Source organism: Coptis chinensis, chromosome 6, assembly GCF_015680905.1.
Source record: "Coptis chinensis isolate HL-2020 chromosome 6, ASM1568090v1, whole genome shotgun sequence".
Lineage (NCBI taxonomy): Eukaryota > Viridiplantae > Streptophyta > Magnoliopsida > Ranunculales > Ranunculaceae > Coptis > Coptis chinensis.
Window position 1 is genome coordinate 1,558,593 of NC_141461.1, and position 16,634 is coordinate 1,575,226.

At 36.8% G+C, this 16,634-nt stretch overlaps 2 protein-coding genes across 2 annotated transcripts; one reads left to right on the forward strand and one right to left on the reverse strand.

The window, feature by feature from the left end:
• Positions 1-3,609: 3,609 nt before the first annotated feature.
• LOC147490582 (uncharacterized) lies at positions 3,610-3,978 on the reverse strand. The gene has a single exon (XM_086565385.1). The coding sequence runs from the start codon at positions 3,976-3,978 to the stop codon at positions 3,610-3,612; it is 369 nt and encodes a 122-aa protein (XP_086421511.1).
• A 7,183-nt stretch (positions 3,979-11,161) lies between these two features.
• LOC147490583 (uncharacterized) lies at positions 11,162-13,706 on the forward strand. The gene is made up of 2 exons (XM_086566543.1): positions 11,162-11,822; positions 13,057-13,706. The coding sequence occupies exons 1-2, from the start codon at positions 11,568-11,570 to the stop codon at positions 13,468-13,470; spliced, it is 669 nt and encodes a 222-aa protein (XP_086422669.1). The 5' UTR covers positions 11,162-11,567; the 3' UTR covers positions 13,471-13,706.
• Positions 13,707-16,634: the final 2,928 nt, after the last annotated feature.

The window sequence follows — 16,634 nt, forward strand, 5'->3', positions numbered from 1 at the left end:
GTCGCTATCCCGAAAAATGAACAATCAATGTTTATATATGTTTTGGGCATGAACATTTATTGTTCATATATGTTTTGGGTATGAACAATCAATGTTCATGTCTGTTTTGGATATGAACAATCAATGTTCATATTTGTTTTGGGTTCGTGTTTTTTTTTGGGTATGAACACGGATTGTTCATACCTAAAGAAAGTATGAACAATCAATGTTCATATCTGTTTTGGGTACGAACATTTATTGTTCATATCTGTTTTGCTCGCACACACTCATGCTGCAATAACTCAGCACGCCTTCGGCGCCAAAATAACTCAGCACGCCTTCGGCACGAAACAATATACTTATGCCCTTGCCTCCCGGTACAGATAAACAACTCACACTATTGACGCATATAACATCGATATAACACCTTCGTAATAAATAATATTAATTATCCGTTACAGAGTATGGAATAACTAAAGCAATAATATCTACAAAGCAGCAAAGGAAGACCTCGGCATTTTACGTAAATTGAGGAACCGTGCTCAACCAAAGGATAGTTATCTAGTTCCTGCAACAAGAATAAATAAACAAAACAAAATGACCTGGGATTCCAATGTGGCTACTTTTTATGTTTACCAGCAGCTTTGGCAGCAGATTTAACAAGGGAAGTGGGTTTCATGGCTGCCATTGGGTTGAGTGCTTTACATATCTTAAGAACAGCCCAAGCAGTCCCAAAAGCGTCCCCCAAAGATCAAGTCCTTCATGTGTAGCCTCAGCTGCTTCTCTCCATGCCTACAACAGAATAACATAATGAGATGCATACTTGTGAGGCTAACTTAAAGCTGTATATCCTAGTAGCTTTCAATTGTCTTTTTTAGTTGATTAAGTAATGACTGACTGTATGACCAAGTCATACATAAAGAAACACAACCACAAAGGTCTTGGCTGTACAAAAACGGCAGACACTTGGGCATTCATGAAAGAGTTTGTAGCCAGCCACAATAAATTTCAGCTAAGCAGAGCCAACCAACTAAACATGCTTTTAGGCTGGAATGACCCATGCAAGCGCATTACTACAGTTATTTATCTTCTAAATTGTATATATTGCCTCGCTACCCAAACTAACCATAGTATTTCATAAATACTTCACAATAAATTCCTTTTGTAAAACGGACATCAAATTCATTATTCGTGACTTTTAGGATTGTATATCCCGAGCTTCTATGTTCCACGGGATATGATGGTTGATGCAGAGTCACCATCGACTTCGATACATACCGCATAATGATACATAAGAAGGAAAAAAGAATTAATAATAAAGTGAGTGCAAATAGATCGACTTGTTGAATAAGTAAATGTAAACAACCATGAAAATAAAATAAAACTAATAATAAGGAAAAGAAACTACGATGCATCGACTGACAAATGCTTAAAGCAAGACTTCGTGGTATACGACATTTGTAGTAAGCTTCTCGCGTTTTGGAGGTAGAAGAATACTTATGGGCTGGAAGTGCACCCGGATAATGCCACATATAACCGCCATGGCTGAAAACTTCAGCCAAGATCGATTCCCACAAACTTCACGGATTGTCCTTGTGATTTATTTATAGTCATGGAATAAGCCAAACGGATAGGAAATTGTCTTCTTGTCATATTGAAAGGAAAATCAAGAGGATGGTGACAAAGAGATCCTTGGAATAAATACACGGTTACCTCGATTTTTCACCGAAGAATTCTCGCCCGATAACGGTGGTTGACATTGCAAGACCATCAAGCGAAGTCCCGTTGCATAACCCATCTCTGGGGGGGCAATATTTGCAAAGAACATTATTGGACAACCCTCTTTAGATTGAGTCGAAATGGTGGCGGACCCGGGGATCAAGTGAGTTTAGGTACTCATTTGGATACCGATTAATATTTGTAGGATTATTTGCATCCGCTTCATCCAACTTGTCGTGAGCGGAAAAGTCCTAGTTTCTCCCGGGAACATACGAAAAGCTGCCGCATTAATGGCATTGACATCATCATTCCTCGCAGAAAAGAATTGTCCGCTCAGCTTAAATAGTCGGGGGTGAAAGTGGAAGTTTCATCCAAATTAGGATATGTAGCGTAAATCAAGTCCCGAAGATGTGTGCAATGATGGATCGTTGAGGGTAGCTCAATAACCGCTCCGGGATCGTTTCCAACCCGATGACATAAAATGTGAAATACAATATTATGAGAATTCTAATAGAGGAATATTATAAATTAGGACAGAATGTTGGTACCTTTGTTAAGAACTCGCAAATAGTAAATTCTCATAAGTGCCACGCTCTAATCGCATGTTACGTGTACAGGTAGGAGAACATTGACGTGATTCCAAAGAAAAGAGCATCGCAAGGAAGCACGGACAATTTGTTTCGGGACCCTCGGGTATAACGGTAGGCATTGGCGGAAGTCACCACCAAGAACAACAGTGATTCCCCGAATGGGTTGTCATTGTTTGAATATCACGGAAGTGTGCGATCAACAACTTCCAAACGGAACTTGTTTTGCATCGGGACCTCATCCCATATGATTAGGTTAGCTTTGTCCGAATAAATCAGCTTGTGGTGAACGCCATCGAACCCACATACAGAGTTATCCATAATATCTAATGGGATGCAAAAGGTTGAGGAGCAGTCCCACCACCGCCAATAGTAAAGAAGCTATTCGGATGAAGCCACCATAATAGCAATGTGTCCTTGAGTACCTACACGTAAGCAGCAATGGTGTTGTAAACAAAAGTTTTTCCCTGCCGGCTGCCCCATTCAAGAAAAAAAATAGTCAGTCATTTGTTATATGAGCCTCTCGAATTTGTCACTTCACTATATGCAAAGTGTTGCTCAAAGATTTAAAGTGGATGACATTGGCATGTGCCTCTTCATTGTGTGGGTCAAATTGAAATTGCCTTTGCTCCCATATAAGTCCGTTCCCAACAACCAAGCTCCAATTTCTAATGGGGATGCATTGTAGGAAAATGAGCAAGAGTTTTACCACCTAACTCGTAGAGAATATCATTTAAGAGAAATAACCCATAATCTTGTACCGGGCATCCGTTGGATGAGGAATGAAGAACATGGTTTGAAGCTTGTATGGGAGGTCATCACAAATGCTTTCGCAAAATTCATTCCATAAGGCTTCAGGTTGCACCGGATTTAACTCGCGGAGAATAGTACGTAAAAGTCGACGAAGTTGATACCCGGTTTGCATGATTGCGACCTCTTGTAAACATTGCACCCATTCATTTGCCGTCTTCAAGAAGTCCACGATAACACATGCTTCTTTGAAAGTAATGGGTGGAGGACCATTTCCAATTCTCTTTAGATCATCAAAGGATCATGGACCTTTTACAACAGCTTAGAAGTAACCGCAAATAAAACCGCTCACCGAGTTAGGACTTGCAAAGTACATTTCGCCAATAGCAGTGCTTGAGTCCTTTTTGTCCATCTATGCCACCTTTTACTCCAAACATAATGTTCTGGAAATTCTTGATATGTAAGCCCTCGTGCATCGGGATCCGAAGCACAATTTCGAAAAATGCAGTTAGAGTTGACTTTTGTTCCGAGCCCTTTAAGAGAATAACATCCGTTGATTCATTAGGATTGTAAACTACTTCGGTGCATTCAGGAGATGAAGTGCTAATCTCACAACAGCCGGCTTCTCTTGGTGAAGAGAAAACCCGAACAACCTCCAAGCCGCTTCAGGTGGCCCGATATATCGTGCATCTAAATATTGTTGTATCTCATCCAAGTCATTGAACACCACTGTTGTCCTATCATGTCCTTTGAATATGTACTTGTGAATGTATTTGACACAACGTATCCCGGCACAAACTTCGACATTAATATGGCAATCGAACATCTTAGAAAGATAAGGATTGTATGGAACAACATCCCTATTATCAACTTCATGCCCTCTAACATTATATTTCTTGCTAGTGTCACGACGACGGTAGATAGGATATCCAGTCTTATCCATGGTCGTAACATTTTCGAAAAGCACGGGGATAATGACTTTTTGCAACGCCTATTTACCATACATGGACAACTTGGATTTTTAAGCCACATGGCCCATGAACCATACATTTGATAACAAAGCATAAACAATTCAGTTCAAGATCCGGATCGGAAATTCAAAGACAAACAATGTGGTCAACCTGAGCAGGCACACGAATTTTGTCTTGATGTCGAAGATATATAAGAGCGTGCATATGTGGTAGACCACGTTTCTGAAATTCAATTGTGTAAACATGTGTGCAACAGCAATACCAAGCACACCTTTGTCTCGATCTCTCTCATTAAAGCTCTTCGCTTTAGTTCAAACACACGGGCTACCACTTACGGTCGACAAGAGCGCTTTCGTTCTTTCCGCAAGGCCTTCATAACTTCCTCCCAATGTGGGTTCGCAGTCATGGTGAGGAATATATCTGGATGGTTGTTGAACCGAAGTTATAGCCATTGAGTCCCCGGAAAATCTCAAACATATGCCTTGATCGCCGACGATGATCCGGGTAGAACTACCACGCTTCCAACTTCATCCGGATTTAAGATTTCTACTTTGGGACATCGGTGAGATTTTGATATAATTCAAAGACGGTACATCTTGCCTAAATCAGTAGTACCAGACTGTTCGTCGCTCGGCGCAGCCCATGCATCAACTAAGAATTCCGAAATAGTTTTTACCCGCAGAATAGAAGAATATTCATTTGGCTACCAAAAGCAGGTAAGAATAGAAGTCCATCTCAGGTGAGGCGGTCGCCAGTGGTGGTTGAAGTTGAGGGGTTCGAACGCATTCGGATCCGGTGACCACCCAAGCTCTCCACGAGGAAACATTAACACATAGTGCAAAGGTAAGTATCTTTGGATGACATTCACCGATATGAACAAATTCATTTCCCCTTTAAGATAAATCACAATGTCTCGCGATAATCGTCCCGCTTCACTACCATCTCCGGGTAAAATAAAGAATTTCATCACCGGTGATGGCAAGTTGTAGCGGCGTCAATTCGATGGCGACCAGAATGTAAATAAGCATGGATGTTGAGATTTTCATCATTCTCACCGTAAGCCGATCTAAGAACCTCATATGCATGGAGGAAAGTGTCGAGAAACGGTTATATTGGAGCATAGTTTCGTGCGGGATCCTAAGAACATCTACATCCGATTAGGATTTCGGTCGCCGAATATCCAATGCCGTGACTTGGATCATAAATATAGAGTTTGAGAGTATGTTGCCAATGCCTGGATCGGGAATAAGAGCTCCCGCTCGGTGCCAGAAGTTCTCCATGTATAGTGAAAGGTCGTGGACCTCGACCAACAAAGACATGTTCATCGACACCTAGACTTGTAAATGCAAACGCTCAGATTGTATTGTCTTAGACTTTTCGAAAAAGACTTTGACTTGCGATCATCTCCCTCGCATACAAAGTTTTAAGGGCAAAGGCAATGTCCGCAATGGAGGCATTTTTATTTTTCCTTGCAAACAGCAAGTCCCAAACCGAGGATTTGCTAGCTTAACGATCTACTCAACCGTTTCGTCTTTCCAATGAAGTGCATGGCGAAAAGGACACTGAACATTCATTTCCCTAAGGAGGGCGTCCTTGTTCAATTGGACGGTTAAGAACATTAGAAGGAAGTACATCATCTTCATTGTCGGTCATGTCATCATTTCCATCATATTGTTGTTGTCTACATAATAGCGATCAGGTGAACAAAGTAGAGCGAAAATGCAAATAATGACAAATTTTTCGATAAGAACAAAGCGCGATACCCTGCATTTTGGTGATGCAATGTTGAAGCACCATTTGATGTTGTTGGATGTGGTATCCCATGAAGTAATGATGAGGTTGAAGACTCGGGGCATAATGTAGAGAATACATGTAAGAGTTGATTTGTAAAAGTAAAGATCATACGGTAACAAATAATTGCCTATTTAAATACCTTGCATTTTGATGACCCATTGCAGAATCAGTCTGAGCACGTGATGGGAGGACATATGTAAATAGCCTTACAGGATTAAGATGTCCCACGACTCGTTGAAGAGATTCAGAGGAAGTGAGTAGCTCGAATCCAGGAATAGGTGTAATAGGGCTATGGTGAGTTGGGCGTCTCACAGCTTGAGGAGGAGTACATAGATTTGTAGGAAAGATATTTTGTGAGGACCCGGGCAACCGCTGGAAATCGGGTAAGACTGGTGCGGTAGATTGTGCGAACAAACAGTGCGAGTTATTGTTTTGTTTAAGGTGTTTTTCTCGTTCCCTTCTAACACGTTGTGCCATCATTCTTTTTGTTAATATCTATAGCAAAGGAAACAATATAAAAATCTATATAATAATAGCTATAAATGTGTTGGAGTAGTGACAACAATTTGAAATTTCAAAAATTTCAAAAACAAGACAGAAAGTAAGAGCTCTATAGTAACACGATAGACAGTATATATAATATAGTTTGGTGGAGAAATAATCGTAGACGATGGTAGAATAAAACACATCGACAATATTAATAATAGGGGAAGTTCAATTCGAAGCTGACCTGAGCACCAGACGACGGTTGAAGAGAGGGAGGAATGTCATCCGTTGGGCGCTGAACAATAAACAAATAAATAATAGTCTTAATTGCAATGCATCAAAGCAATGATGTATAGATAGTAAGTCATGAGGTGACTTAAGTAAGACCTGGAAGGCACGAGGTGGCTGAAGACTCAACCTATCTTGAGGGGGAATGTAAACACGCCTTTTTGGTTTGAAGGTGCCTCGACGGGCAGGTGCATTGGCTTGCCCTTATCCACATTTGGTCTGGTGGGTTGCTTAATAAAGATAAAGCAGAAAAGATTAAGTCAATACTAAGCAATATAGAAGAAGGAAAAAAATTTAATAATTAGGAGCAACGGGCATCGCGCACAAGTACGAAGGGTAGTAAAATTCATAACAAAATAATAGAAAAGTGTGAGAAGTTGAAGTAGTACCGAAGGCGGGGGGGTGGTTGAAGGGTCAACCTATCTTGGGCTGGATCAGAATTATGGTTTTCATGGTTTGAAGGATCCTCGCGTGGATTCATGGGGCGCTTGCCCCTGTCCGCCATTTAGGAGGCTGTGAAGAAGAAGGCATGAACGTAAAACGCATGAATATGTCTAGCTTACATCACATAGTACACAATCAAAGAATCATTCTTACAAGTACTTGGATGTAAGAGTGAAGTCCCAGTATACGGAAGCGAGTTCCAAAGAACTACCTAGAAGCACATGACAATGGCACGAAATTCAGTCAGCAGAAGAAAATTAGAAAAGTTTCTCAGACATCCATAGAGCATAATGAGTTGGTGACAATTAAGCGTTTGAACTAACTTGTACTGTTTTTCCTTTCTTTGTCAATTACACTCTTTGTCAATTACACTGTTCCATATGAAGAATTTAAATTCAAATTAAAATAAGAATAAAAACTTATTTTACAAAATGAACAATACCCGCTTGCATTTTGCACATTTTGCAGCAGAGAGACTTTTTTACAATACTTTTTTACAGGAAACCCAGCACAATAATGAAACAAAAGACGCAAACTGAAATTATTGAGAAAGTACCTTAATATTACCGTGCATAGATGTGATGACCTGAAATATCATAAAGCACAAGATAGCAATTATTAGATAAAGACTAACTCAAGGCACAAAAAAAAGTAGGAATCGAGAAAACATGATACCTCGGTGAATAAATGATGGAGATCTTTCAAATGAGAAGAGTAGCTTTAATAGAAATGTGTATTGAAGTTTTGAGTCCATATGAAAATAAATGCACCTGAGAAATGAGAAACCGCCGAGACTAAATAGAAATAAGCAGCTCAGAAACGAAGAAAGTCAGATAATGACCGATCGGATCTACGTGGATCTACAACTTTATAAAAAAAAACTTTATAAAAACAAACAGAGATTATTTGTTGTTGGATCTACAACTCTATAAAGTTTTTTTTTTTAAAACACAGAGATTATTTAAGGTTGTTTTTAAAACAGAGAGAGTGAGGTTGTTGGATCTACAACTTTATAAAAAAAAAACTTTATAAAAACAAACAGAGATTATTTGTTGTTGGATCTACAACTCTATAAATTTTTTTTTTTTTTAAAACACAGAGATTATTTAAGGTTGTTTTTAAAACAGAGAGAGTGAGGGAGTGGTAGCAACTAAAAGAGAGCGAGAAGAGAGAGAGACGATTGAGAGAGTTAGATTAGATTAAATCCAACGCGGGTCGGATGTTCTCGTAAAAAGCAGACGGCTTTCTCACTTAGATTGTCCACGCCATGCGAGAAAAAGAAGTTTAGCCGTGGGATGGGGGCCCTACAATCGCCTCACTGTATTGTTAATATAGATGTCATTCATTAGTTAATACTTTTAATTAAAAGGGTATTAAGTGGTAATATTACAGTAAAGATATCATGTTTGTGTTTCACCTTACAATTAAGAATGGGAAATTTCTAGTATCAAACTAACGGAAGTAATCAGACAACACGGAAATTGTAAGGTTTTTTCTTATGTTTATAAACCAAAAAAAAAAAAAAAAAACCACAATGGCTTTGCCTGTTTTTCTTTTGAAGTTGCAAAAAGGATATTCATAGGTGTTTTGACCTATAAACTACTTCGGGAAAGATGTAATACAGGTAATTTTATAATTTTTAAATAGCAGTATAGTCTTTACCCAAATTAATTGCTTTCCTTTTTGTCAAATTTTTAGTTGTGGGTCACTTATAAGTTATAACATACTTTTTTCAAAATTACTATGTTCTATCTCAAGTTTCCATTTAAAATATTTACAAGCAAACAATCACATCCAATAATCCATAAAAAGAAAAAATTACTACCAGCAACTTGAGCTCTTTAGTATAATTGAAACCAAATGAAATCAAAGTATTTCGATAAAATGCACTAATTCTGCTCATATTTTATTTTGGCATGAAAGGTTTGAGATACCTCATTTTATCTTGCACTATTTATCTTCCTCGTATGTGTCACTAGGGACTATTGACAATAATGTTGTGATTGTATCTTTGTTCCGGACGAAAATGAAAGAAGCCAAACCAGTTTTATACTCAATGCACATATTCTTCTTTTCCCCTCAATCAAGTGACTGAAATTATCAACATTTAAATCAACTTCAGTACATGGAATAATGTACATTTGAACAACGCATGATTCCCAAATCCGTTTCAACCATTTCCATATAACACATGTTACAAACACAAACAATATGGCTGCGAAGAAATTTTGAACTTGACTAGCCATATCAAATTAAATAAAGGAAGGGGAAGCATCAGTGCATGTAAACATGAATCTTCACCAATATGACACCCACGAAGAAAAAGAAGCTGAGGCAACTACCTCACCCATGTCCCCTCATTATCTCAACCTAAAATAAAGTCCTAACAACATTTTTTTTACAAAGTGAAAAAGCATCGATTAGTTTCAATGTCGAAGTTGGTATGATACGATAATGGAAAAAACCCAAAATTTTGATCAAATGAAGAACAACAAGATTATGTCCATATTAAAATCATAAATTATTGAGGTAAATTATTATAGAAATTGTAAATGTTAAGTTTGGTCTAACCATACAAATGTATAGATTTGGGAGAAATTGGGGAAAGATTGTGGGATATGATCGAAGTTCGATTCAGGATTTAACTGCCCTAATTATCGAGGTTCTCCCTGAGGAAACTGAATCAAGTTAGACGTAGTTCATGATTCGGTGTGATTAGATATGGTATGGTAGATAGAGAGGTCTCTTCTGGAGAGCCTAGGGGGAAGATGGAGTAGATTTGGTGATCTCTCGGGGGGAGTTGATCCAGCCCTAGCAGATGGAGTCGATTTGGGGTGAGCGGATGGAATGGATATGATCCACCCTCTATGGATGAAGTTCCTCCCCTCCCTTTGGAAGGAGAATGGAGTCTGCTTTTATAGTATTCTTGGTGATCATTTGTCTTCTCTTTTGTCAGCTCAGGTCGTATTAATGTGAGATTTTATGGAGCATTGATGGCGAAGCATTGATGAGCGTGGCTGAAGTTCTGGACTTGATGGAGACAGCTGGCTCGTCCGTTACTGACTGTTACGATGGTGCATCGTGATGGCAATTCGTGGATGAGTATTCGGGCGACCTGCTCGACGATCTCATGGAGAGATTGTCAGTTCGCTATGAGTTCATAATGAGGTCGTCGGGGAGAAGTGTTATCCGATAAGTTGTGCTAGACGTACACATGTATAATATGCATTGGTTGTGTATATTAGTCTCTCACAGAAATTTAGCAAAAAGCTAATAAATTTCAGTACCTAATTTATAAAAACCAATATCCAAACCTGAAGGAGTATTTGAGAGATGCCTAATCCAGAGTTTGAATAGCAGAGGATTTCTCTTGTAAGATAGTGAGAGAGGAAAACAATAGAGATGAACTCGATAGTTTAGTGGATAAATTATAACTGGCCCGAAAAGAGTGTGAGAGATTGGCGCCAACTGTTTTCCTTTTTTTTTCGAACTAGCGAGGTTTTATATCACTTTCCACTTTCGATCTATGGTTAAGGGCATCTCCAATTGGGGGTGGGGGGTGTAACCCGTATAAAGTGTAGAGTTTACACTCCAAATGTCAAAAAACTCTTTCTAATAGGGGTGGTATACCGTAGATAATAGAGTATTAGTTGATAGAGGAGGTGGGGAATTCCCCATCTTACTATTAGTTGATAAATAGCTCGGGCGACACTTTAACCAATGTCTGAATAAAAAAAAAATCGGACATCATTTTAAGTAACGTCCATTTCTAATTCTAAAGTAATTTTTTAACTCGAACGTCACTTAAAGTAACGTCCCAATTGCAATTTAAATTAAAGAGAGACGTCACTTAAAATCCAATTATTTTTGACGTCTGAGTTTAAAATCCAATTATTTTTACACTTCTCCATTGGAAAAATATAGAGTGTTAATATTTATAGGCTATACAATAGTATGCAATTAGAGTTGTAAAATCCTAATAGTACCTACGTGGAGGTGTAACTTTACACTCCCCATTGGAGATGCCCTTAGGGTGGATTGTTTAACAAGTTTATTTTAGATTTTGGATTTTAAAACAAAAATCAGATGTGGGATTGAGATTAGCGCACATTGGAATTTATAGAGGGCCTGCCGCATTGAAGAAAACCTCATTAAATTAATATAATTATTGAAGGGTGTCCAACAAAACACCAAAGCCAGTAGTAATACGTGCAATAAACTATCTATCTCTCTGTCACGAATCGCGATTCAGTTAAATTTGCTAAAAAGTTTGAACGCCGCAGAAAGAATGTCGGAACGAGTAAACCGCTTCAATCATTCTTTATAAAAATCTCAACTCCTTCCCATAAACTTCTCGCGTTCCACACACCCTTCTCTTGTTATTCTTTGCCTTGTCCTCTTTTCTATTTAGTTCTTCCATAATCTTTCTCTCTTAACACAAACGAGAGAGAAAGATTTATAGACAAGCTAAGGTCTGTTTTCTTTGTTCTCCGTTCTCCGTTCTTCTTCTTCTTCATCTGTTTATTTAAACAAATCTTATCGTATCATCATGGGTGCTTGTGCGACAAAGCCGAAAGTTACTGAGACGGCTATGCCTCTTGCACCAGCCAAGGAAGAAAGTTCACCGGCTCATGAAGTGAAAACCGACGAAGAAACAACGAAAGAGATTGTTGAAGAAGTTAAGAAAGTTGAGGAAGAAGGTGAAGTGAAGAAGGTCGAAGATGAAGAAAAGGAAGTTGTCGGCGATGGTGAGGTTGATGAGAATGGTAACAAGACGCGATCTCTTGGTGTCTTGTTCAAGCAGGTATATATAATTAACTTTTCTTTCATTCCTTTCGAAGTTTGATTAGCTTTTTTTTTCCCCTCAAGTTTGATGGATTGATCTTACTTTCGTGTTTTATGATTTTTGATAAAACTGTGAGTTATAATTTGTTTGGTAACGTTTTATTTGCATTTATATTATCACGTACGACTAAATAGAGGCTTGTCCATCAAATGTAATGTAAAGTTGACGAACTCAGCCAGTAAGAGCCAATATAATTTTGTCTTGGGCTTTAAGAAAAAATTCTTAGAACTTTACACTAAAGTGTTAATCACGAATTTTGTGAAAATTTTCTCCATAAAAATTATGAACTTTGAAGAATCAAATCCTCGTGGAGCTTTTGTAAGCAAATTATTATTTCTCTAGTTGTTGTTTTCTTTTCAAAAGTATTTACAATTTTTTTATGGAAACTTTGAACTTTTGCGTTGTTTTTTTAACCATTTAGATTCATACCAATAATTCTGGACAATTTTTAAACATCCATAGCTGGTCCAGCTCATATCATCTGGCTTGATTTTAGAAGGTCAAACTTTCAACTTTTTAATATTAATTGATTACAAGGACAGTGGAGCCCATTCTCAACTATACCCGTTTGAATCAATATTATTACCCATGTAGCTTTTCCCATTGATCTTTTCTTGGTTTGGAATATATGTGTGTGTGTAACATACTTTTGATCTCCCAAAGTACTTAAACATTAGTATGTACGTATGTTGTTTATCTCTTATGGTAAGGGTGTCAATAATAGTGTTTTCTTGGTTTATTTAATGAAACAGGTCAAGGGTCGTCTGCCTTAACCCCCAAACTTGTTAAAAAAACAAGGGTGTCAAATACTCTATTAATAGTGCTCGCATATTTGCTCAACTAAAACAACATATTGACAATCCTCAATTTGCTTAAAAATTATATATATGGTCACTTTTTGGCAGCTCTTGTTAATCAATCAAATAAATCTCCACCTATAGGAGTTATACTTGAGGTGCAACTGTAAGAGTTAGTCTCTCGATATAAAAATGTGCCTACCCAATCGAATTGTATTCTCAATCTTACTTGGAATAGTAAGACCACAGCATGCACTGGTCTTACAAAGACCATTGGTAAGACCAATGCGAAAAATACGCCTTCTAGTTGTGCGCGGAATGCCTATCATGTAGGTCTTGCATCGTAGTGGACCATGTTATCATCCTCAACCTTGGTTGTCATTTGCATATTGCAGACTGAAACAAAGGATGTAAGTAAGGATGATACAGCCCAAGCTGAACCTGTCCTTGCTGAGCCAGCTAAAGAAGAACAAAAGGCAGAGATCACCGAGGAATCAAGTACTAATGTCGTCGATACTCCTACAGTGGTTGAAAGCACAGCAGAAGAAAAATCTGTCCCAGTTGTGGTAACTTCTGAACCAGTCAAAACAGAGGAACCTGCTGTGGTAGCACCTGCTGTAGAGACTGAAAAGCTTGAAAAACCAGAGGAGATCACAGCCAAGGTAGTGGAAATAGATGTCGCCTCTCCAGCGACAGTTGAAACAGCAAAACCTACTGAAGTTGCACCAACTGTTGAGGCTGTACAGGTTGAAAAATCTGAGGAAAAGACTGAAAAGTCGAGAGCAGCAGAGGAGGATGTTAGACATTGAAAATTTCTTGAAGTTTAGACGGTGTCATCTGCTTGGAAGGTTGAAATGGAAAATGAAGATAGAGAATGAAGTGCAGAGAGTATAGTAATGTGAAATATTTGTTTTTGCATTGTTGTGTATGTCCCTTAAATTCAATTTGATTTCCTTTGGATTTTGATCCTTGTCATATTTGTTACTTCTTTCTTTACGTTTCAATGAACACATGGATTGTTAGAAGAATTGGATTGATTCATTTAGTCTTTTGCTTCTCTTCTAGTTGTTTTGTTTGGAGTTAATTGTTTGTATAGTTTTGTATCATACACATCGTGCACCAAGCAACTTTAGCTGTACGTGCTTACCAATGAGTCTCATGAGTGAGACTGTGAGATCTAAGAAATTTGATTCTCCAGTCACGACCAGATGAGAAAAAGAAACGAAAAGGAAAAAAGGTTTTAGTACAGTACTAACTAGATTTTGAACCCGGGCATACGCCCGGGATCTATTAAATATTTTGTGTGCTGAAAAGGCTTTATAAAATGTCTCACACAAATTTTCGAATCAGAATATATTTTTATTGAAAATAAATCGAAATATGTTAATGAGCAGTGATTATGGTGCATAAGTACTTAGAAACTAAGAGGTCAAATTGAGATAGCATCTTCACTTTATGGTTTAGGATATTAATCCATAATTTTCAAATAAAATTATCTTAAACTCGATCTAGCTTGTATAATAGTTTTTTTAGATTTATGGTGATTTAGCAGGAAATTTTGAATCAAAATATATTTTTATTGAAAATAAACGAAATACGTTAATGAGCAGCGATTATGGTGCATAAGTACTTGGAAACTAAGGGATCAAATTGAGATAGCCGAGAAAGAAATTATGGTGTATAAGTATTTGGAAACTAAGGGATCAAATTGAGATAGCCTCTTCACTTTGTGGTTTAGGATATTAATCCGTAATTTTCAAATGAAATTATCTTAAACTCGATCTAGTTTGTATAATAGTTTTATTAGATTTATGGTGATTTAACGGTAAATCATCATCGCTCAGCTTACATACTAATGTGTACAAATCACTAAAATAGATTGATTGTTTCCATATCCTCAAAGAATACACTACTCCCACTTGAAAAGATTCATCACATGAGCGTGTCCCTCTTAGCGGGTGCCGTTATATTAAATTATTCTAAAAAATATTAGCAACTATGCATAGCTATGAGATATGAAAATTATATTAAATACTCAATTAAATTTCTTGTACCACTCTCTATAAAAAAGAAGCATCAAACCTTGATAAAACTCATCGACTTCTTTTCATTGTTAGTTTTAACAATAGAAGTTTGATTGAAGTTTTTTTAGAATGTCCAATTTGGTGAAGATAATATTGAAGCTACTTGAATAGCAAGGCATTCCCAATCACAATAAAAGAAGTATGATAAACACTACTTAAAATGCAAAACTATATTTGTCGAGACATTTATTCCCCCTACATATAATACAAATATATTTTAGGGTTATTAGTTGAATGCATTTGCATCAAGTTTATGATTTTTCATTAATTATTCTTTGAGGTTAGTTTAATGTAGTACGTTGCATCTAGTTTCCCAATTCTCATTAATTATTCTTTGAGGTTAGTTCAATGCAGTTGCATCAAGTTTCTGATTTCCCATCAATTATTATTTAAGGTTAGTTCAGTGCAATTGCATCCATTTTATGATATCCCGTTACTTATTCATTAAGGTTAATTAAGTACAATTGCATCCAGTTTTTGATGCTTCGTTAATTAGTATTTGAGATTAGTTTATTGCATTTGCATCCAGGTTCTAATCTCTCGTTAATTACTCTTTGAGGTTAGTTCAATACATCTGCATCCAGTTTCTGATTTACTGTTAATTGTTTTTCTAGGTTAGTTCGATAGTTTACAATTTCTATACAGTTTGCATACATGTAAGAGTCTGTTTTTTTTAACTCACTTTCATTTTGGGTTCCTAATTACTCGTAATTACTCATGTGAGAAGGCTAAAAAAGCGGACATTTATGCTTTGAGGTCAGTGCGATGCAGTTACATTCGACTTTCGATTTCCAGTTAACTATTTTTTGAGGATATTTCAATGCATTTGCATCCAATTTCTGATTTTCCGTTAGTTAATATCTTATTTTAGTTTAATGCATTTGCATCTAGTTTTTGGTTTTCTATTAATTATTCTTTGAGGTTAGTTTAATGCAGTTGCATCTAGTTTTTGGTTTTCTGTTAATTATTCTTTGAGGTTAGTTCAATGCAGTTGCATCCAATTTCCGAATTTATGTTAATTGTTATTTGAGGTTAGTTCAATGCATTTGCATCAAGTTTTTGATTTCTCGTTAATTATTTTTTGAGGTTAGTTCAATGCAGTTACATCAAATTTATAATTTTCCGATAATTATTCATTTAGGTTAGTTCAGTGTAGTTTCATCCATTTTTCAATGTTTCGTTAATTAGTCTTTGAGGTTAGTTCATTGCATTTGGATCCAGTTTTCGATTTCCCGTTAATAACTATTTAAAGTTAGTTCAATACATCTGCATCTAGTCTTTGATTATTTATGTTTAGAGGTTAGTTCGATGCAATTATATCTGGTTTCTGATTTCCCGTTAATTATTTTTTTAGATTATTTCAATGCATTTGCATTTAGTTTCCGATTTCCCACCAATTATTCTATGAGGTTAGTTTAATGCAGTTGCATTCGGTTTTTTATTTTATGTTAATTATTTTTTGAGTTTAATTAGTTCAATGCATTTGCATCCAGTTTCCGATTTCTCGGCCCATTAATTATTATCTGATGTTTGTTTGATGTATTTGCATACCGTTTCCGATTTCCCGTTAAATATTTTTCAAGGATTTGCATACAATTTCTAATTTCCCTTTAGTTATTATCTGACGTTAGTTTAATGCAATTGCACCCAGTTTTCAATTTGTAGTTAATTACTTTTTTAGTTTAGTTTATTGCATTTGCATAAAGTTTCCAATTTCAGTTAATTACTCTTTGAGCTCAGTTATGTATTTGAATCCAATTTCCGATTTTTTTTTAATTATCCAATGTGGTGTATAATACCAACTTCTACTGATCCATCTGTAGTGTCCTTGCAAACATGACATAAAAAGTAAATTATGTTTGATTTACTATGTGGGATCATTGAAGATT